Genomic DNA, 22258 nt, shown 5'->3' with positions numbered 1-22258 from the left:
GTGGAGTGGTAATCCAGAATGCAGGTTCAAAAGAAGAAGTTCAATTTTTTTTTTTTAAAAGTCATAGTTCACCACAAATAAATCCAAGTGGGCCTACATTCTTTTTTTTCTGCTACCATTCATGGAGTGACTGAGGGAAGTGGAATGTGGGGATATGTGAGGGTCGGGGCAGCACTAAAACTAACTCGAACAGCTTTAGTGCAAAGATCAGGATCAAGGTTTCAAGCTTCTCACCTCAGTGGAATTACAGAGGCAGAGGATAGGATAAGAGATTGAGAGAGGTAGAGGGAAGGTGCAAAGGGAGAGGGAGAAAGAGAGACAGAGTGTATGTGTGTGTGTGTGAGAGAGAAAGAGAGAGAGAGAGAGCACATGGAGAGACGGGCTATAATAAGTCTCCTGGCTGTAATCCATGGCCAGTATAACCTCCCGGTCATACGGCTTTGGTGGTTTTTGCGAGACTATATACTCCCAATAAACTTTAATGCAATATAGTCTCAGATACAAACAATTCACCGGTAGGGCTACAAGGTAATGAAGTAGGCAGTACTTATGCAGCTATTTGGTTTGCAAAATATTGATAGTTCAACAGTTTATACAAACACCAATTCTCTCAATCCATCCCACCATCCCACACACATACACAAACACCTGCTCATGTTTATGTTTGTGGTTCTTAGCAAATGCCTTTGTCCAAGGTGACTTACAATGACATCAATTATCATTACAAACCAAACCAAGAATCAATTAGCAAGGTAAACAGATCATCAAAATGGCAAAGTAAAAAAACAATTATGAAGTACTGTTATAGATCTATTCAAATACTAAATGTCCTCACATCAACTTTCCATTTCAATGATCCTTCTTAGCAGCTGATCCACATATGCTCTTCTGTGTTCTATTAAGTATCCCTTGACCTGTCATACATTAGTGGAGTCTTCACTTGGATATTTATGTAGAGAGGAATTCAGAGTAGGTCATCTTTTAACCCTTGTAGGTGTTCATATTTTTGTTACACAGCTAATGTTCCCGGGTCTGGTGGACCCACCACATTATGCTTTTAAATCAATACAGTCATAACAATTTCTGTAAAAATACTTAACAGATGTTTACTTGCTCAATTCCCAGTGATATAGACATCATTTATGGTTCATATTTGCCATTTACCCGTGAGAAATGATCATTTTCATTTTTTTGTGAAAAAATTAGGAAATTCCATTTTAAAAAATGTAAAAAAAAAAATAGAAACAAGATTTTTGATCATTATTGGTGCTTATTTCTTAGAACTTCATCAGAACAGGTGAAAGTGCTTGAAATAACAATTTTGTAACTTTGTGTGGGAATAGCAGGTGCAGAAAGACAACATTTCCACACACAGACACCTACACTAAAGGCTGAGCTACACCAGGCGCGTAACTGAAGCGTTCCGTTCGCGTTGCGTCTGCTGCAACAATTAGCTTCCATTATAAATCAATGGAAGTAGCTATACCAGACGTGACAGTGGGGTGTACGTTCGAAAAAAATAGACCATTCATCTTAAATGGATTTTACGCGTCGCGAACGGAACGCTTCACACATACATACAGACGCACACACACAGACACATACACAGCAGGACCAGTTAGGAGGACACAGTTAAGGTACAGTTGTGTGCAGAATAATAGCAGTGTGATTTAAAATTTTTAACAAAGCTTAAAATCCTTAGTCGACCAACTGGCACCTGTGAACAGGTATTCCAGCCCAGGACTATTGAACTACATTCAACAATTCCTCTGCATTTCTGGGTTTTGCATGTGTATGTGGGTCGTTGGACAAACTGCCTGCGGCCCCCATGCACTGAATTTAAGTCACAGCACACTGTGAAGACAGTAAAGCATGGTGGTGCACAATTAATGTTATGGGGATGTTTCTCATACTGTGGTATTGGACCTATTTATCGCACACCAGAGATCATAAATCAGTTTCAATACATCAAAATACTGTATTTGAAGAGGTCATGTTGTCTTATGCTGAAGAGGAAATGCCTTTGAAATGGGTGTTTAAACAAGACAATGACCCAAAACACACCAGTAAGCGAGCAAAGTCTTGGTTCCAGACTAACGATTGACGATCCCCAGACCTTAATCCTATAGAAAACTTGTGGGGTGACATCAAAAATGCTCTTTCTGAAAACCCAGAAATGCAGAGGAATTGTGGAATCTAGTTCAATCGTCCTGGGCTAAAGTAAACACATGTTTTAGTTTATACAGTAAATGTTTGAGTTTTAAAGAAAAATGCAAACACTGCTATGTTTTGAACAGCCTAACATTCCCTTTTCTTCACTTTCTATAAAAGTATAACACAAACTTGATCAATTTTGGTCATGTTTTAATTGAATGTGCAGTGTTCCCAATGCATTGATATTATGGAATTAACTGGAATTAACAGCTATTCTAAGGATTTTTTTAAAACACCCTATTATTCTGTACACAACTGTACATAACTTAGCACCTACAATTATTACACTCGGGTCCAGTAGACCCAAAATACCTCCTATGGAATAGTTGTACAGCGGGGAAAATAAGTATTGAACACGTCAACATTTTTTTCAGTAAATATACTTCCAGTGAGGCTATTCACATGAAATTTTCACCGGACATTAGTATTAACTTAGGTAATCCACACATGTATAAAAATCCAAACATTAATGTCTAAAAGTAGAGTTATGAGTAAAAAAAGTGGTATGGCACAGGGAAAAAGTATTGAACACGCTAAGAAAAAGCAGTACACAAAGGCAAGGAATGGCAAGGAACAAACTGGAATTTAGAAGTAATTAGAGAAATTATCCCTCCTATCTGTGCAAATTGATATAAGCTGGGTTAGTACATACTGGTGGGCTATAAAAAGGTTTTTTGTTACCAAGGTGTCACACAAGAAACATTTCATGATGTGTAAAAGCAAAGAGCTCTTCCAAGACCTTTGCAACCTTATTGTTGCAAAACAGATCAATGGAACTGGTTACAGATGCACTTCAAAACTTCAGAATCATCCAGCAAGCAGTATTGGAGCCATTATCTGCAAGTGGAAGGAACATCACTGCATCATCAACTGGCAATGCACAGGATCTGAACAGCTCGGCAGCAGGTACAATTGTTACAGAGAAAATCATAGGTAATGCACTCCACCGCCATGGCCTCTATGCACGCTCATCCCGCATGACTCTATTGCTGAAGAAAAACATGTCAAAGCTTGTTGAAAGTTTGCTATACAACATTTGGACAACCCTATGAAATGCTGAGAGAATGTATTCTGGTCAGGCAAGAGCAAATATTGATCTTTTTGGATGTCATACTACACACCATATTTGGAGGAGAAATGGCACTGTGCAACACCCTAAAAATATCCTATCAACAGTGGGGTTTGGAGGTGGTGGCATCATGGTGTGGGCTGTTTTTCATCTCATGGTACTAACAGACTTCATACAGTTGAAGGAATGATGCATGGAGTCATTTTGTTCCGGGAGAATCTTTACATCCACCAGGATGATGAGGATGAGACATGGCTAGACCTTCAGCAGGACAAGTATCCAAACCATTTAGCAAAGGAAACTCTCAATTGTTTTCAGAGAAAGGAAATCGAGGCCCTGTCTTCAATCCAATTGAACAGTTTTGGAAGTTCAGGATTCACAAGAGGGACCCCTGGAATCTTCAATATTAAATGACTATCTGTTTAAAATAATGGGCCAAACACACACCAGAATAATGTGACTAATTAGTTTCGTCAAACAGGAAATGCCTTGAAGCGGTCATTACGAATAAAGGCTTTTCCACAAAGTATTTAAGAAATTTCAGCAGGCGTGTTCAATATTTTTTTCCTGTATCATCCCACTTTATTACACATAACTCTACCTATGGACTTTAATGTTTGGATTTTTTTATATGGGTGGATTATCTGAGTTAATACTAATGTCCGGTGAACATTTCATGAAAATAGCCTCATTGGAAGTATACTTACTGAAAAAAATGTTGACGTGTTCAATATTTATTTTCCCCGCTGTATGTGTGTGTGTGTGTGTGTGTTGGGGGGGGGTGGTGTTCTTCACAGAAAAGGAGTCAAGGCCAATGACTTTGAGTTAGGGGAAATAATAAATTGCATATTTTTTCTTTAAAGGCACACTATGCATAATTTACCTTCATTTAACAGCTTCAGAGTCATTGGAATGGTTATATGACTTTTTTCGGGTTGAATGGTGGCCGTCTCACTTCCCCCTAGCGCCTGTGAGCGGAAAAACCACCCTTTCAACCGTGGGCCGACAGCCTCAGTGTCAGGAAGTATAACGAGTGTAATGAATTGCTTTACTGCATTCAAATACACATACACGCCAGGCACCGGCTAGAAAAAGGTAGCGATGGAGTTTCTCAGACTTTCGTCATGACAGAGCCAGCGAAAAAGTAAAACCGAGAAAACAGTAAGGAAATTGCCAATACGGCATAGTTTTCCTTTAAGCAAACATTGAAAACGGGTCCCACAAACCCAAACACCTTACAAGGGTTAAGAACAAAGGCAAATCAATCAATTAACCAATCAATCAAACAAACTCACTTTGAGGTGAATATCTCCTCAGCTTAGTCTAGACTAATTACCAGTGTAGTGGTTTGGTTAAAAACATATTTTGAGTGAACTGTGGAATGTCATGAGATCGATGGATAACGTGGCAACTCTAACTAAAACAAATTGTGTCCACTTGAACAACTGAAATGTTTATGTCTGAATATCAAAATCCTTCTAAAGGAATTAAGTTCAGCGGCTGAAGGCTTAGCCAAACTGAGTAAAGGAATTCAGCAAATATACTTTACACACTTCCCCAACAAAGAAAACACAAATGGATCAAAAGTATTAAAAACAACAACCATCATTTAATAAAAGTCTGAACACTTAATTTAAAAACACATTGAACAAGACTAGGACAATCAGTAGTCTGTTTCTTGGTTTTGTGGTCAACTGACTTTTCATCATTGATCATCATCTAAAAACAGGTTGTACCATATGACCACACACCCACCCACCCACCCACACCCACCCACACCCACACCCACACACACACACACACACACACACACACACACACACACACACACACACACACACACACACTCTCTCTCTCTCTCTCTCTCTTCTTATTCTCATTCTCCTTCATCTCCATGCGGTGACCTTCGTTGACCCTGTCCTGTTACCTTGGCCTGGTCCGGCCTTGCGTACTCGGTTGACCATGGTTTGCTGGGGTTGCCGCGGGGCTGTGACTGGACAGGGCTGTGGTGGCTCTGCCTCCTGCTTTCAAACAGAACAGAGAGCAGTTAACCAGCAATAGGACCCAAATTAGACTGCTTTTAACAACCTACTGTAATATGCTGCTGATGCTTTTTTTTTTTTTAACTGCAAAAGGTAGAAGAGGCTTTGACACCTCATAAGAAGGGTTCAGCGTGGAGAGCCGTGAAGACCGGAACAGGCATTTACAACAAAAAGGCTATGAGCTATTTTGTAAAAGCATATAGGATAAGGATAGGGATATATACTCTTTTGATCCCGTGAGGGAAATTTGGTTTCTGCATTTAACCCAATCTGTGAATTAGTGAAACACACACACAGCACACAGTGTACACACAGTGAGGTGAAGCCCACACTAATCCCGGCGCAGTGAGCTGCCTGCATCAACAGCAGCGCTCGGGAAGCAGTGAGTGGTTAGGTGCCTTGCTCAAGGGCACTTCAGCCGTCCACTGGTCGGGGCTTGATCCGGCAACCCTCCGGTTACAAGTCCAGAGTGCTAACCAGTAGGCCACGGCTGGTTAGCACTCTTATAACCGGTCTGATTAATGTCTTAATGTAATTTATGCATTTTTGTAATCCTGCTATTGTAAATGTTGTACTTCCCACATTATATTAGTCCACACTGGTTCTCACAAATATATTAACATGCATACACCTATAAACGAGTAAGAGCTGTGATGTGTTAATTGCATTAGAATGCTCTATTTCAGGGGTTCCCAAACTGTGGTACGCGTACCCCCGGTGGTACGCGAGCGACTTCTAGGGGGTACGCGAGATGAAAAGGGCTATGGCAGACAGGTGTAAAATGAAAATTTTAAATCTTTTGTAATTAATCCATGAATAAATACATAATTTCGAATCAGGTCATAATGATATGGAAACATTAAATTAAAGGATATCATTTATAAACTCTGTATGTGTTCATCAAAAAAAGGGCAGCTTATTAAACATGACGCCTGGAATAGCTAATAGAATGCGTTACTTTTGAATGCGTTGGATGGTCCGTGGTCCGTGGGGGGAAAGTTTCACAGATATAACAGGTTTTTGAAAACAACAAAAACAGAAAGGAGGGAAGGAGCAAAGCTAGGAGTTATTTCAGATGGGCAAGAAAGGTAATGTCGTGGAAAAAATCACTAACTTTTAACTCTAACTTAGCACTCTGAACAAAAACCAGCGGAGAACGGTCTGAGATGAGAAGTGGCCGCTTGTGGCCTTTTATTCACAAGTCCTTCTGGGTACAGCTCTGAAAAATGCAAAGACTAAGTGTCGCCAGGCAGGAGTTGCGAATGATGGATGTCCTCTGCAGCGGAGACTCCATGACCCAGGCCTTGGGGAGAAAGTGCGCACGTTCTGAGGATTTTCCTCTTGGGGGAAAGTTTTTGTATGTGGTCAAAAACACCTCCTTTTTACTTATGGCCAACCCTGGCCCAGTGTCTGCCCCCTATGAAATCGGCAGACCCTTTTTCATCCCATCAATGTATGTATATTCAATAAATCATATAGGTAGGCAGTAGACACTGAGCTGCCACAAAAATTATTAAATAATCCCCAGTAGGCCTGTGTCACGTTCGCGCACGTGCATGACATCCTCCCCCAGCTTCTGCCTGGCCACCTGGCTGCACATGAACTCTTCAAGAACTTTACTACATATATCTCTCGGCTGCTGCCTGGCAACACATGACATCTTCAAAAAAAATCTGCCACAGTAACATTAAGCTAGGCTTTACATTTAACAAACTAAAGGTAGCCTAAGTTTAGCCTTTCTAGGCTGCATAGCCTAATGTTGTCCAAACGAATACATCCTTGTCAGGCGTTGTTGTAGGCCTATTATAAGATATTGTATGTGGATGTAGTTAGGCTACTATGCAGGCTACTTTTTATAACTTTTTAACTGACCAAATGCACGTGGGGGTACGCGAGCCGAGTCGGAATGTAGGCGGTGGTACGCGGGGGGAAAAGTTTGGGAACCGCTGCTCTATTTGTTTCTGCTGTATGTAATATCCTGCAGTGTGTTGCAGCAGACTCAAGTGAGTGGTCTCCTACGCGGTCCTCACCTCACTCTTCTCCAGCTTGCTAAGCTTCTGGTCCAGGTTACTTTGGACGGCAGCCATGTTCTTCTCATACTCAGTCCTGGCACGACGGACAGAGGACACAGAAATTAACTATTTACTATTATAACTAATTATTACTTTATAATCTGGATTGTTAGCCTACTACACTAACCATGGAGGACAAGCATAACAAACAGAAACACATATAAATCATAGAAGAATCTACAGACAAAACTATAAGATGAGACACACAGGCACATTCACACACAAGTCATGCAAGCCAAACACACATAAATGCAATAAACGGCACACACAGAAGTATACCCAAGGTATCCACGCCCAAATCACTATCTGTCTGTCTGTGTGTCTGTCCGTCACACACTCCCCACCTGAGCAGGTTGTTGTAGAGCTGCTGAATGTGCTGCATGGTCTGGGTGTTGGCCTGGGGCTGCTTGAGCAGCTGGCTCAGTGGGTCTGAATGTGGGCTTCCCGCTGGCCCTCTGGCGCTCTGGGACAGGGCCGCCACCTGCGCATCTAGGAACGGCTCACCAGGGGAACAGTCCAAAAGCTGAGGGGAGAGTGTGAAGGTGTGTGTGAATTTGTAAGAATAACGGCTAATCCTGGACACAAGACATATACAAGTTCTTCCATTGCCATTACCACTACCAATGGTAGAATGTAACACCTACCACTGATATACATTTCTTTGGATTGAAGCATCTCTTTGGTTAGAAATGTGCAAACTCTTGTAAAACAATGGAGTGTGTATGTGTGAAATCTCACCTTGGTGATATAGTACTGGAGCTCACTATGTCTCTCTTGCCCCAATGATGAAGACCCCTCCACAGTTTTTACTTTCAGGGGCGGGCTGTGGTGTTTAACTGGAGGTCCTCTCTCCAAATCACTGCTGTACACCTCCGAGCTGAAGCTACTGTGATTGGCTCGTTGTTCGGGGGAGGAGGAGCTAACCTCTGTCTGGCTGAGGCTCTGGTTGCTGGTATGGAGGCGACTGGAGCTCTGACTGGCACTGTGACCCCTGAAGTGACTGGGAGGCTGATGTGGCCTTGAGCCATGGCCGCTGTGCTGGCCCTGGACTGCACGCTCAGGCCCATCCTGGCTGGACGGTTGAGATTTCGGTCTAGTTTTCTGGGCCAGGGTGTGACCCATGCTCTCTGCCTCAGTCAAGTTCTGGAACTGACCTGAGCTCTGGAAATGACTTGATGCCTGACTTGAGGTGGGGAACTGAGTTGTGGTCTGGAGCTGGCTCAAGTTCTGGAACTGATTGGATGTGTGGAACTGTCTTAAGCTCTTGAACTGGCTTGGGCTCTGGAAAGGGTCTGGGTGGAGCATCTCACTTGTGCTATGAATGTGACTCTGCTGCTCCCGCTGCTGCTGCCTGTTGTTCATCTCTTTCTCTGCACTGTCTGTTCTCTCCTGTCCTCCCTTCCCTCTCCTCCCTCCATCCCCCTCTTCACCTCGCACTTTCTCCCAGAGGTCCAGATCACAGTTGCCAAGCGCTGTCAACACACACACAGACACACATTTGTGCATGTCAAAACAATGGACCCGTGGATAAGTGAAATAGCATATACTGTTATATACCGTTAGGAACAGAATTATTCACACCGCTGGCAAATATTGATTTAATGTTAACCTGGTGATTGAAAATGACACTGCCACATGCCAAAATGTTGTAAGACAATGTCGGAGAAACAAGGAAAGTAAACAGTAACACCAAAGTAAGCGAGAACACTAAAACAAGGGGCTACATTAGGATTCTGGAGGAAAAGATCAGGCAGTGTGCCGAGAGACCTGCCCCAATAGGCAGCGTTATACCATTAAACCACACAATGATCCAAAACATACAGCCAAACAAGGCAAAACCTGGTTAACAGACAACAATATCAACATTTTAGGGTGGCCCACCCAGAGTCTGGACCAGACCTCAATCCACCAAAAAGTGAGCACAAGGCCAGAGTGATGGCAAATAATCGTTCATGCCGCAAAACCTAGATTGCTGCTAAAAAGGTGCAGTCTAGAATCATTGTGGAGAGTGGAGACATGGAGAGGCTTGGTAGATATGATACGAACCATTTTGAGCTGTGAATGCAAATAAAGATGTTTCCACTGATTATTTAAAAAGGGTATGAATGATTTTTGACATGCCATTTTTCATAAAAACAAAAACAAATTTGATTCCATGTTTCTACCACATTGTCTAACAACAATCAAATCAATCAATATTTGCCAGAGGTATGAATAATTTTGTTTCTAACTGTACATGTTACACCTGCAGAACATATTATGCAAGAAAACAAGAATACTACTGAGCTGACTTCTCCCTCCTTAAAATAGAGAGAACTAGGGCATGAATGTTACCTGGGCACTTTATGTGTGAGCATGTATCTATTTAAAGATAGCACTGCAACAGACTTACAAGGCAGCCAGGGGCAAATATATTTAGCCAGTCAGAGATTAAAGCAGTCTCTAATAAGCTCTTTGCCACACACACACACACACACACACACACACACACACACACACACACACACACACACACACACACACACACACACACACACACACACACACACACACACACACACACACACACACACACACACACACACACAGAGAGTTTCAAGCTGCATGATTAATTGCCGACTTTGCATTAATTTAGTTGAAATTGTGATTTTGATAAAAAAAAAAAAAATCAATTGTGCAGCCCTACTATCTCATAATAAAAAAATTCAAACCAAACTCATTTGACAGATGACAGATCAGATGAGATGATAAAGCGAAGCATGGGATTGGCTTTAAGCTAGCATGCTACTGTGACAGAAGTAAAGCGAGAACCAGATTTTGTGGTGGGTAAAGGTGCTTATACACCTTATTTAGGGGGCCAACCAACATTGTCAGCCTGTAGCCAGCTGCAGATTTACCTTTTATACTATGTGTGTGTGTGTGTGTGTGTGTGTGTGTGTGAGTGTGAGAGAGAGATACCTGTAAGGCCGGTGTCATCCAGCTGCGGTTCGAGGGGAGTGAAGATGTGACTGTGGTTAAAGACGGTATTATCAGACTCTCCTCCTCCTCCCATCTCTCGCTCTCCTCTCATCCCTCCATCTCTCTCTCTGGACAGATGGAGCACCACTGCCTGAGGGACTGTGAGAGACGGAAAGGATAGTCATGAGAGTGTTTTTTGTCTGCTACAAGTGTGTGTGTGTGTGTGTGATCTATATGGGTGTGTACCTGTTGAATGTGTGCTGTCTGTGTTGATTCGCTTGCAATTTGTTTTATTTTCTTCCACTGGAAAGTTATGGGTCCCAATACCTTCCCACAGACAGTGAGGCGAGAGGGGGCCTTCCAACTGACACACACACACACACACACACACACACACACACACACACACACACACACACACACACACACACACACACACACACACACACACACACACACACACACACACACACACACACACACACACACACACACACACAATGTTAAAGTCAATCTAAGTGCTCCACACAAAACCTGAGACATGAATACTGAAAATTCAACAGGTTACCAGTTCTATTCATAAACAGGGTCAGCAGAGCATTAACCTCATGGACCTAAATAATGAAGTCAATCAGTAATGAGGCTTTAGCCAAAGCTAAGCTGCTCTCTCATACCTGACCCTGGTTGGCCAACAATCTCAAAGCCTCAGTCCAATGGGAGCGCATCATGCCCTGCAGACGAGACACTAGCTCTGCCCTCTGATGCTCGAGCCTCCGCTTGCTGGTTGCCATGGAAACCAGCTCCTCCTGCATTACTGACAATCTACATGCACAGACCACAACATAAGAGTCAGGCACAGAAAACACATACACACAGAGCCTTGCAATGATACACACACACACTTACTTGCTATCGCACTGTTGTGTGAAGGCGTGCAGCTTGTCCTCACGCTCCTGCAGCTGGGCTCTGAACTCGGTCTGCTGGGCTGACATCTCCCTGTCGTGCCGACAACTTAGGTCCAGCAGCTGCTTCCTACACACACAAACAATCATATTCAACACACAGACAGTGGAAAAAGGCACAAAGTTTGTGCACTGGCTAGCAATGTTGGTTGATAAGGACATCATGGCAGATTGGTGTATGGATGGTGTGTATGTCTGCAGTTCAAGTGTGTGTGTGTGTAAGTGTGTATGTGTGTGTGTAAGTACCTACCTATGTTGTTCTCGTAGCTTGGAGGTGCTGGTGGCATTCTCCTCTTGAATATGCACAAGTCTCTCAGTAACCTGCTGCTCCACCGACAGCTTCAGTTCCACCTCCAGCTGAGAACGCTCTGCTTCAAAACGAGCCTAACACACACACCAAGTATTATTTTTTTTTTTTCTTTTTAAAAAAAATTAAGTTTTACCATAGGGGTTATACAAATATTTACAAAACCCCACAAATCTTACATAATCCGAATGAGTGTAAAAGACGTGTAACATACAGTATAGAAAGACTATTTGACATACATAGACAGAGCTGGTGAACACCAAAAAATATATATAACATATAAAGACAGTATTTATGCTATAGGGGACAGTTTACAATGGGGGTGGAGGAGGTGTGTGTGTGTGTGTGTAGAACATCAGAGATACTATAGGACACCGCCATGAGTTCAGGAATTGCTTCTGTAATAGGAAGATAGGATGTTTCCTATCTTTGAAACTTAAGCTAAGATAGGTCAAGCAGTAAAGATGTTTTTCTGTAATGAGGTTCTTGGTGTGTTACCTGGTCCAGAGCTCGGTCCACTCTGGCAGCGTCTCTCTCCCTCCTCATCTCCTCTAGCTGCTCCTGCTCCTCCTTCAGCCGACCCCTCAGGTCCTCACAGTCCTGCTGGGCCTGCTCACCACTCAGCTGCACACACACACATTGAATCAATATATGCACACGCAGATTGCAAAATACACAAATACATGTATTATTATATTTACATACAGTGCAACCAGAAGGTTTTCAGATCCTTTGACGTTTTCCACATTTTATGTTTCAGACTCATCTTTAAATTGATTCATTCTTCTTTCCTTATCAATCTACACACAATACTCTAATACTCCACAAAAAAGCAGCTGTTTGGAGTGTTTTGTACATTTCTAAAAAGCCAGTGCAGTTCCCGTTCAGACATGCTATTCCTGTAGAAAACCTGTAGCCCAATTACATGCCTACAGGTAGGCCTGATTTGAAAATAGGATGATAGTGAAAAACATCATTCCAGCTAAGCATTCAACTTATACTATTGAACTCTGATTTCTGACACTAAATAGGGTTCATGCATTATCATAGAGGATATGTAACCATCCCACCTCTTGTAACATACACCTCAGGTGGCTTTAAACACCATGTTCTATTCTCTACATCTAACTAACTTTTTTGCATTTATCATGTATACAGACCTTACTGTTCTGTAACTGACCCTAGGCAGATAGGTCAGGCCCTTGAGTCACAACAACGCCTCTTCCACCTAAGAAGACTCAAGAAATTTGGCATGGGTCCCAGCGTCCTCCGTTCCTTCTACAGAAGCACCATTGAAAGCATACTAACCGGATGCATATCTGCCTGGTATGGGAACTGCTGTTCACAACCGCAGAGCAATTCAAAGGGTGGTGAGGACAGCTCAGAAGATTTGTGGCTGTGGGGTCCCTTGTTTCAATTTGGGACATTGCAGTCGGAATTGTCGTTTGTTTATTCAAAGTCTAAAGTCAGTCCAAAGTAGCCTTGGCTATTCGAAGTGTCAGTTTATTGCACATAATTTTTACGTCATTTTGAATAGCCACTGTAGACCCATGTTTGTTGGTGTGTTGTTGCAAAATCTGCAGAATCATTTTATGCAAGGAAACTGCATACAGGGAGTCTTTATTGTTGAGGTCAGACATGGTAATCATCCAGAGATCTTGTATCTTGACCCACATTGTGCCCTGATTCAGTGCTGCCAAAACTCTGCTTACCCTCTGTCTCTGGTCCTGCGCTGTGCTGTGTGAGTGGCTACAGTAGAGCGGAGAAAGCCAATGTGTGCTTCTTTTACTGATATATTTACCGATATCTTTTGCATTACTTATCCAAACAACGTCAAACTTGGCAAGTTTGAAATCAATCGGACGAACGATTCAAGAGATATGCGAATAACTATGGTGGCGCATTGCATTCACACCACAAAAAAAAAAAATCAGGTTCTGATAATTATGAGATAATTATCTCATAATTACGAGATAGTAGCTCATAATTATGACATTTTATCTTATAATTACGAGGTAATTATCTCGTAATTACGAGATAGCCTAATTATGATTTATGACTCATTTTCAATTCTGCCCCCACTGTGTGGCAATGACATAGTCTAGCTATTAGAGAAGATAGACAACAGCTTCCCAAGAGCAGTCTGAAGCTGAAGTTCCTTTCAAACCTTTACTTAGGATTCACTGTTAAACTAAGCAGACCAACAGAGTACATCTCAGTTATTTCCTTCAATGTTTTGTTTAAGAGCAATCATGTAGACTAGCATTTCAAGTTACAGAATAGAAACTAATGTGTTAGCTTATGGCTAATGTATACAGGGTTGGGTCAGATTACTTTGAAATGTAATCCATTACTGACTACAAATTACATGGCAATTTTTGTAATCAGTAATGTAATCAGTTGGATTACCAAAAACATGTAACGTAATCTGATTACTTTAGGATTACTTTTAGATTACTTCAATAAATATGCCCATTAAGTAAAAGACACCACCACAGAATTGGTGAAAGAATTCTCATTCTATTTTTCTTCTCCACTCTTCTCCAAACATGCACAACTCAGCTTAACCTTTATAAGGGCACACCTGGAAAAATAATTTAGCTTTCGCTGGATTTTTTTGACCCAGGGACATGGCCTGAGATTGGAATAAAAAAGGGAAGCATTAAACCCAAATGACTCCATGTCCGTTTCAATTGTGGGGGTGAGAAAATTATTATTTTGGGATGTTGTTCAACCAGGGGGACCTGGTGACTTTCTCAAAGTAAACGGTAACACTAAAACAAGAGGCTACATTAAGATTAGGAGGAAAAGATCAGGCAGTGTGCCGAGAGACCTGCCCCAATAGTAGTCTATGTAAGTTAGTAAGTAAGTATATCTTTTGATCCTGTGAGGGACATTTGGTCTCTGCATCTATCCAAGTCCGTGAATTAGTGAAGTCGAAAAACGGCAAGCCCAAAGGCCGAAGCCCTAACCAGTATGCCATGGCTGCCCCAAAAGTCAGCATTTGAACATTAAACCACACAATGATCCAAAACATACAGCCAAACAAGGCAAGAAATGGTTAACAGAGAACAATATCAACATTTTAGAGCGGACCTCAATCGATCAAAAAAGTGAACACAAGGCCAAAGTGATGGCAAATGTTCCTGCCTCAAAACCCAGATTGCTGCTAAAAAGGTGCAGTCTACAATCATTGTGGAGACATGAAGAGGCTTGGTGGGTATTATATGAACCATTTTGAGAGCTGTGGTGGTAAATAAAGATGTTTCCAGTGATTGTTTAAAAAGGGTATGAATAATTTTGAACACGCAATTTTTCATAAAAATGTTAAAAAAAGATAAAAACACTTTTTTTTATTCCATGTTTTTACCACATTGTCTTGCAACCTTTTGGCATGTGCAAGTGCCATTTTAAGTAAGAACAAACATATTGGTCAAGAGAAAAATCTATATTTGCCAGGAGTATGAATAATTTTGTTCTTAACTATATCTTAAAAAAGTCTAAAAAGTGAACATCCGAATGAACTGCTTGTCAAATTAAAAGATAGCTAGGCTATCATAAAAAAAGTTGCATTGTTTGCATGATAAAATGTAATCAGGTAGTCCCCAACAATGTAACTGTAATCTGATTACACAATTTTTTTATTGTAATCTGGGCTGATTATAGTTACTTGATTTTAGTAATCTGATTACGTAATCCAGATTACATGTAATCCGTTACTACCCAACCCTGAATGTATATGAGAAATCCCATAGAGATGCTAACGGTTTGCATAATCAATAAAAGTAGATATTTAGAGCCAACATTTACGAAAGGGTTACATAAAAAGAGTTCTTTGTTAACAACTGACTATTTTCTCTCAATATAATAGGTGTAGGAAAAATGTGACTGTTTAACTCATCAATGCCACTTGAACAAGTAGCCTAGCTGCACAAAATAAACAATAGGCGTGCGTGTGACAACGTGGATGGAGGTAGCCCTATGCGTAGTAGTACCTCCACCTATTGGTTAGGACTGTCAATGTGCAACATTGTATTGCCTTTGGGCAAAGAGTAGCCTATCGAAGCATCTATACTCTTTGCTTTGGGGTTGTTGGCGATTTGACAGGCTTATTTTTCATGCCACTTAAAGACATGTTAATCTCTCAAAGTACGAAAGTCATTCAAAGCAGGAAATCAGTAGGAAATATGTGCTTGCTTTTATTGAAAGGCTGTTTAGATCCTCAGCACGGATCCTATCCTTATCTCATAATTACGAGATAATTTTCTCGTAATTATGAGATAGTTATCTTGTAATTACGAGATAATTATCTCGTAATTATGAGATAATATGTCATAATTATGAGATACTATCTCGTAATTATGAGATAATTATCTCATAATGAGATAACCTGATTATTTTTTTTTTGTGATGTGAATGCAATGCGCCACCGTAAATAACAGATCCCCTGGGGATCAATAAAGTATCTATCTATCTATCTATCTATCTATCTATCTAGACAAACAGACAGACAAACAGACAAACGAACAGATGAACAGACAGACAGACGTTCCAACCTCGTGGCTTGCTTTTCACTCTGATATACACCATCAACTGTGAGACCTTATAGAGACAGATGTGTGCCTCTCCTAATAATGTCCAGTGAATTCATTTAGGCACAGGTGGACTCCGACCATTGACAGAAGTAGGATGCATCAGAGCTCAATTGCAAGCGTCATAACAGAGTCTGAATACTTACGTAAATGGGATATTTCAGTCTTTTATTTTGTATGAATTTACAAAACACTCAAAGCACCTGCTTTTTGTGGAGTATTATAGTATTGTATTTGTAATTGAATCCATTTTAAGATGAGTCTGAAACATAACAAAATGCGGAAAACTTCAAAGGGTCTGAAAACTTTCCGTTGCACTGTATACGTCAGTGTATATCCAAGCATTTGCCTATAACGGTCTGTGAATCCACATGCTTGTGTGTGTGCTTGTGCGAGTGTCTGCATGCGCATCCACTGCATGTCTATGTGTACATAAGTATGTTTGCATATATGCAAGTATTGTATCTGCTTGTAAGTGTGTGTATGTGTGTCATACGTGAGTAAGTGTGTGTGTGTGTGTGTGTGTGTGTGTGTGATTGTGTGCCTTACCCTTTCCGTCTCGAGCTCCCGCGCTTGCTGGCTGATTTGCTCCTGCAGCTCCCTCTCCCTGCGGCTGCTCTGCTCCCGCTGCTGCTCCAGCTCAGCCCGAGAGGCCTGGGTCTGGAGTTGGAGCCTCTCCGCCTCTGACCTCACCTCCTCCCCTTCTGCCCGCAGATGCTGTCGCTCTTCCTGGAGCTGATCCACAGACGTTCGCAGCTCCAACACTTGCTTTTCCTGCGTGCCAACACACACACACATACACTCTCTTAACATGTGCATCAGTGGCGGCTAGTAATTGTGTTGTGCAATTGTATGCACAATTGTGTGTCCATTGCATTCTAAAACATTCTCTCCAAAAAAAATAGTCTGCTTTTAACATCTGCCTTTGCCTTGTGTGCCTTATGTGTGCTTCTTTGGGCTGAGAGGTTGTGTTGTTTCTACATACAATTTGTGCAGAGTGTGCATTACCAGTTCTTTGTTGGAGTTTTCCAGCTCCTCTTTCAGCTTCTGTTCTCTGTCTAAAGCCTCTGCAGCCTGAGAGAGGCACTTCTCAAATTCAGCCAGCGTCTGAAACACACAAACACAGACAATACAATTATTTCCTGTGTATTAGCCACATGGTATATACCGTATTTTCCGAACTATAAGTCACACTTTATAGTGTATATTAGTCGACTTAGTCAACGTAATAGACCATGAAAATTAGTCGACGGCAATTTTTTAGTCTCCCGTCTCAAACGGCTCACTGTAACGTTATTATGACCGCCGCGCAGCGAAGCAGCGGTCATATAGGTTTAGTCAGATTTTTTTTTCTTTTTGTGTGTACTTGACCTGCCCCGTGTGTATTGTGTTCTGGGTCTGTGTCCCTGCTCTCGTTCTGAGCTAATAAACCTTTTGATTGAACAACTGTGTGTGTCGCTATCAAATCATTATATTGGTGTCAGAAGCGACTTTCGAACATGGCATCCGCCCAGCGAGAGAAGCTGGGAATGGAAGACCATACCACTGGGTGGAGGCCCACGCAAGAGGATCCAGAGAGAGCCCTTGTAAGGGCTGCTAAAGAGCTTGAGGCCTTCTATCGTTACTGCCGCTGGAGGAGAGGAGCTGTCGTCTGGACCTGCCTGCTGCCATGGGAGGGGATCTTGCCGGAAGAGGGGCCTGAAGAAGCGTTCGCGGAGAAGACGACGCTGGCCTGGGCAGTGACTCCGCGCCGGGCGGTTCGAGGCTGGAGCTGGCGGTGGCCGCGACGCGTGAGCAGAGCCGAGGGAGAGCGGCGAGAAAGAGGTTCCTGGACGACGGACGGTTGGCGGAGACGCTGGGGGCAGCGAACTCACGACGGTGGGGCAGCTTCGACGGAAAGGCTCTCTGAACTCTGAAATTTAAAACGTTTGGGTGCGTGTGAGAGGCACCGTGCTGTGTGGGCGCCCGTTCTAGTTGGCCTGTTGGCCGGCGCCGTTAAAAAAAAGTTTGTTGTGTGGAGTTCGATAGCAAGTGTATTATGTTCTGGGTCTGTGTCCCTGCTCTCGTTCTGAGCTAATAAACCTTTTGATTGAACACCTGTGTGTGTCGCTATCAAATCGTTACAGTATTGTAGAAATTGCAATAAATTAAGTTGAGAAAGTGTCTCACGCTGACAACGCAATGGCGTGCCGTTTATTCATTCATACAAAAAAACTTTAAAATGAACATGACACCTAGCCTGGAAATCCAGACCCTGGAAATCTAGAAAGATTAAGGGTCTGGCCATGCATGCATAAGCATGCATTTGAAAAATCTCACTGCACGCAATTGGATAACACTACGACCAATGCTTACTGACTGATTCCGGACTTCGTCGCAATTGGATAATACTACAACCAATGACTGATTCCGGACTTCACCTTGCAGTGCTGTCGTTATCTGTTTAGCTCGCCTCTGGCCCGCCTATGTCAGATACACCTATGTGATTGGTTTCCCTACGATAGAAGGGACATAAGTAATGATCATCATTAATCATTGCCAGTAGTCTGGCTTTCACCAGACCAAGCTCAATCTTTTAAGACTGAACATAGGTCTGGGGAGTCCGCTATATATTTTCTACTGCACAAGAGGCGTGATTAACGGGAATAGTTCAAATGACTGTACGCAATTGGATAGTCATTCACCAATCTGACCAACGAACCGGGTGACATTTGCAGAGCGGCGTGAAAACTCCAGACTCTCCCGCTATCGTCATCGCTTTAAACCTGCCTATAGCGCGCCAGGTGGATAAGCCAGCTTGTGATTGGTCTCGGCAAAATTGTAACGGAAGTAGCAGAAAAAGATGAACAGGTTTCCAGCCTGAGCTGCAGGGTGAAAAAGAAATTGCCGGCGGATCAGGCTGGATTCACCCAACCTACATTGCACGAAGTTCTAATCACACTGATATCACATGCATATCACCTGACAGAGCACGATCTTAGCTTTCCGATCGTATTAGATACTAGTTGTTGTGATAAACGGAACACAGAACACACTTACCACAAGCATATGTAATTAAGTGAGGGGATACATGTCAATAACACAGTATGGTGAATTATGTCCATAGTGTCCACTACAGTATACTATAGCCTAATGGAAATGCAGATTCTATGCTTAGATTGTTAATACATAATGTTTTTGAACAGTTTACTTAACCCTCTACATTTACCAGTGTTGCACGGTCCGCCCGAAATTAAGCGGTTGCCCGCGGAGTCATAAAAAAAATATTTTAATGATATTCGGGTCATTTGCGGGCGGGTCAGTTAAAATTAATGAAATATATATATTTTTACAAATACTGAAAGTATCACGAGAAGGCTAACATCAATATTTAACTCATAATTGCTTTTCAAAGATCATTGGTTGCAGCACTTGCCACATAGTCAAGTCAAGTCAAGTCAGTTTTATTTGTATAGCGCATTTCACATGCACAGAGTGCTACTTGCCACATAGGCTACGTACCCGTGTGATAGAAGGATGAAGATAGAGACGGTAAAGAAGCTGGAGACGCGAGAAGTTAAAATAATAAAGACACCCCTCCAGGAAAAGCGATACATGGGAAATATTTGGAAAGGTTCTTAAAGATGATGAGTAGTGCAAGTTACGTTCTATGCCATTTAAAAGTATGACAGCCACAAAACACGACCAACATGACTCGTCACAAACGCGGCACTGGCAAACCAAGTAAGTGCAATTCCCAGACCTCAGGCAAGCAATAGATTGCTTTATATTATACACTAGACCTAATAACGCGTCACTCAGTAAAATAATGCTGATACTTTACCACCTGCCCACATTAAACTTTTAGCCTACAGCCATGAGCATTTGATAGGGGATGTCATGGGTAAAGGGCACCTGCAGGAATAAATGTAATGTTACACAGTAGGGCTGGGATAAACGATTATTTTTTAAACGATTAATCTAGCGATTATTTTTTCGATGCATCGATTAATCTAACGATTCATTTTTTCAGTCCGATTCGATTTCGATTCGATTCGATTATCTCCCCATTAATTCACTAATAGCAACTTATACATGTTTATTTACATGAATGAAAAAAACTGAATGAAAAAAAACATGAATTCTTTGACATTGCAATATATGTGTATTGCTCTTAAGATTCAAAAATAAAAGACTATACAAGTGCAAAGTAATGCATTCTTAGTCAGAGGTAGCATTCAATAAAGTTCAGTAGTGTATGTCTAATTGAGTGCCTGTCATTTTAAGACGTTCGTGTAGGAATCCTTGCTATTAACATTAACACAGTTAAAAGGCTGCTGATGTGTGGATGCAATACATAACGTAGTTAGTTCAAATAACGGTTCGTTCTTCTCCTTTGGACAAGCACTTTTGAGTCTTGGAAAACACTTTTCCATTTACATCGGGATTTTGCAAACATTCAGAGTCAATAAAATGAGCCCTGCATGAGTAACGAATACAATCAGCTGCAAGTAAGCATGCTAAACTTGACATCCAAACAGTATTCTAACGTTAGCTTTGAGATACTGCTTGATTGCATACTGTAACTTAACTTAGTTTAGTCTCCTCAAAGTACTATGTTGTGATAAGACCTTAGCAGAGTTTACTTTAACTTTAATGCAGCAGTTTTGAACAAATTTGTGCAGCGTGGTCACGATGCTAAGCGGATTTAATAGCAATTTAGCCCACTGTGTTCTATGCAGTGCTTCTATGTGGCAACAACAATCCTTTAAAGGGACACCAGGCAACGTTTTCGTGTTAATTAATCATCTTCGTAAGTCGGTATATGGTTAAATGACTCATTACAGGGCGAATGAAGACTCTCTCGCCCGCCCCTACTGCCTGTAGGAAGAATATCCCGCTTGCAAGTTCAGTGTATCGTACCCGGCGACCGAAGCAGTTTCAGTTTCCATCCTGCATCCACAGCACAGAGGGAGGCTAACGAAACGCTAGCGATTGTTGCAAACGTGTGTATAATGGCAGAGCCGGCGAAGAAGCAGCGAAAACCCTTGACAGAAGATGCAAAGAAAAGGAAAAGAGCTTCAGACCGAGCGAGGGGGAGTTTCGTAGAGAAAAAGCATCAGGCTTGCCTGGTGTCCCTTTAACAATCGTGAATATTTTGTTAAATGCACATGCAGAGGAGGAGCAGTGGGCTCGTTACGAGAGAGAGCGGGCGGGGCGAGGAAAGGCTGTGTGAGTAAAAAGTGCAGCTCAATGAAATTATTTTATCTTAACTTTAATTTAAATAGTAGGCCTACAACATAGAACATCAATGTGTGGTGGCCGGTTTTGATTTCGTGGTGCCCAGCCACAGATTAGTCAACGTATGGAAAACACTGAAGGTGTAAAATGAAAAATATTTAGCAGCACACGTTATGCTTGACGAATCGACGCTCATATTTTGCGTCGACGTATTTTTTGCATCGACGTCATCGATTACGTCGACGCGTTGTCCCAGCCCTATTACACAGACTAAGCACAGGCATATCTATGTATAGGTCATGGTAGGTTTGTGCATTGGTATGCGCATAAAAATTGCCTTAGTTCATTGTGTATGTGACTTTAAACAGTGTATGTGCTTTAACTTCAGTAAAGCTTTGTGCTTCAATCAGCATTATAAACCAGTTCTTATGCTAACGTTTTGACCAGCAATGTACTGTATTTCTCTTGCCTACCTTGCTGCCTCCACCATTTTTGTTTTATATTCTGTTGAATAAACAAGGTTAGGCTAACCACAACCACTTAAGCAAGCAGTAAAGCTAATAATGAGATATACATGAATTCTGCATGGAAATATGTGTGTATTAATGTATTTTGGCAAATTATGTTAAGGTGAAAATCTTGCATTGTGTACCTCATAGTCGAAGAATATTTGCTAAATCAATGTATAAACCTTGATTAATAGTCGGGACATTGCGATACTTACTCCGCACGCAAACAACATTCTTTAGACTCTACCCTCACTTTAGCCAGTCTAATGTGGTGTTTCTGGATGGTTAAACAGTGCATTATGTGTACATGAAT

At 41.8% G+C, this 22258-nt stretch overlaps 1 protein-coding gene across 2 annotated transcripts in view; it reads right to left on the bottom strand.

The window, feature by feature from the left end:
• Window positions 1–5074: 5074 nt before the first annotated feature.
• Window positions 5075–22258, bottom strand: part of cntrob (centrobin, centrosomal BRCA2 interacting protein) — a 28277-nt gene continuing 11093 nt past the window's right edge. Inside the window, exons 9-20 of one of the 2 annotated variants that reach the window (XM_076289530.1) lie at window positions 17225–17323; window positions 16766–16990; window positions 12123–12248; window positions 11568–11701; window positions 11262–11387; window positions 11030–11177; window positions 10602–10719; window positions 10356–10514; window positions 8136–8869; window positions 7742–7920; window positions 7356–7431; window positions 5075–5307 (exon numbers count right to left, since the gene is read on the bottom strand). In XM_076289530.1, the coding sequence (XP_076145645.1) occupies window positions 5170–5307; window positions 7356–7431; window positions 7742–7920; window positions 8136–8869; window positions 10356–10514; window positions 10602–10719; window positions 11030–11177; window positions 11262–11387; window positions 11568–11701; window positions 12123–12248; window positions 16766–16990; window positions 17225–17323 (2262 nt within the window). In that variant the 3' untranslated portion in view covers window positions 5075–5169. The remainder of the gene's footprint in view (window positions 5308–7355; window positions 7432–7741; window positions 7921–8135; window positions 8870–10355; window positions 10515–10601; window positions 10720–11029; window positions 11178–11261; window positions 11388–11567; window positions 11702–12122; window positions 12249–16765; window positions 16991–17224; window positions 17324–22258) is intronic. The other variant, XM_076289531.1, reaches the window with a different exon arrangement.

The sequence above is a fragment of the Alosa pseudoharengus genome, unplaced genomic scaffold, assembly GCF_046254945.1.
Source record: "Alosa pseudoharengus isolate Yale_2024_CS ecotype anadromous, Long Island Sound unplaced genomic scaffold, YU_APseudo_1.1 YU_APseudo_1.1_scf_17, whole genome shotgun sequence".
NCBI lineage: Eukaryota > Metazoa > Chordata > Actinopteri > Clupeiformes > Clupeidae > Alosa > Alosa pseudoharengus.
This window is presented reverse-complemented; position numbering and strand designations above follow the sequence as displayed.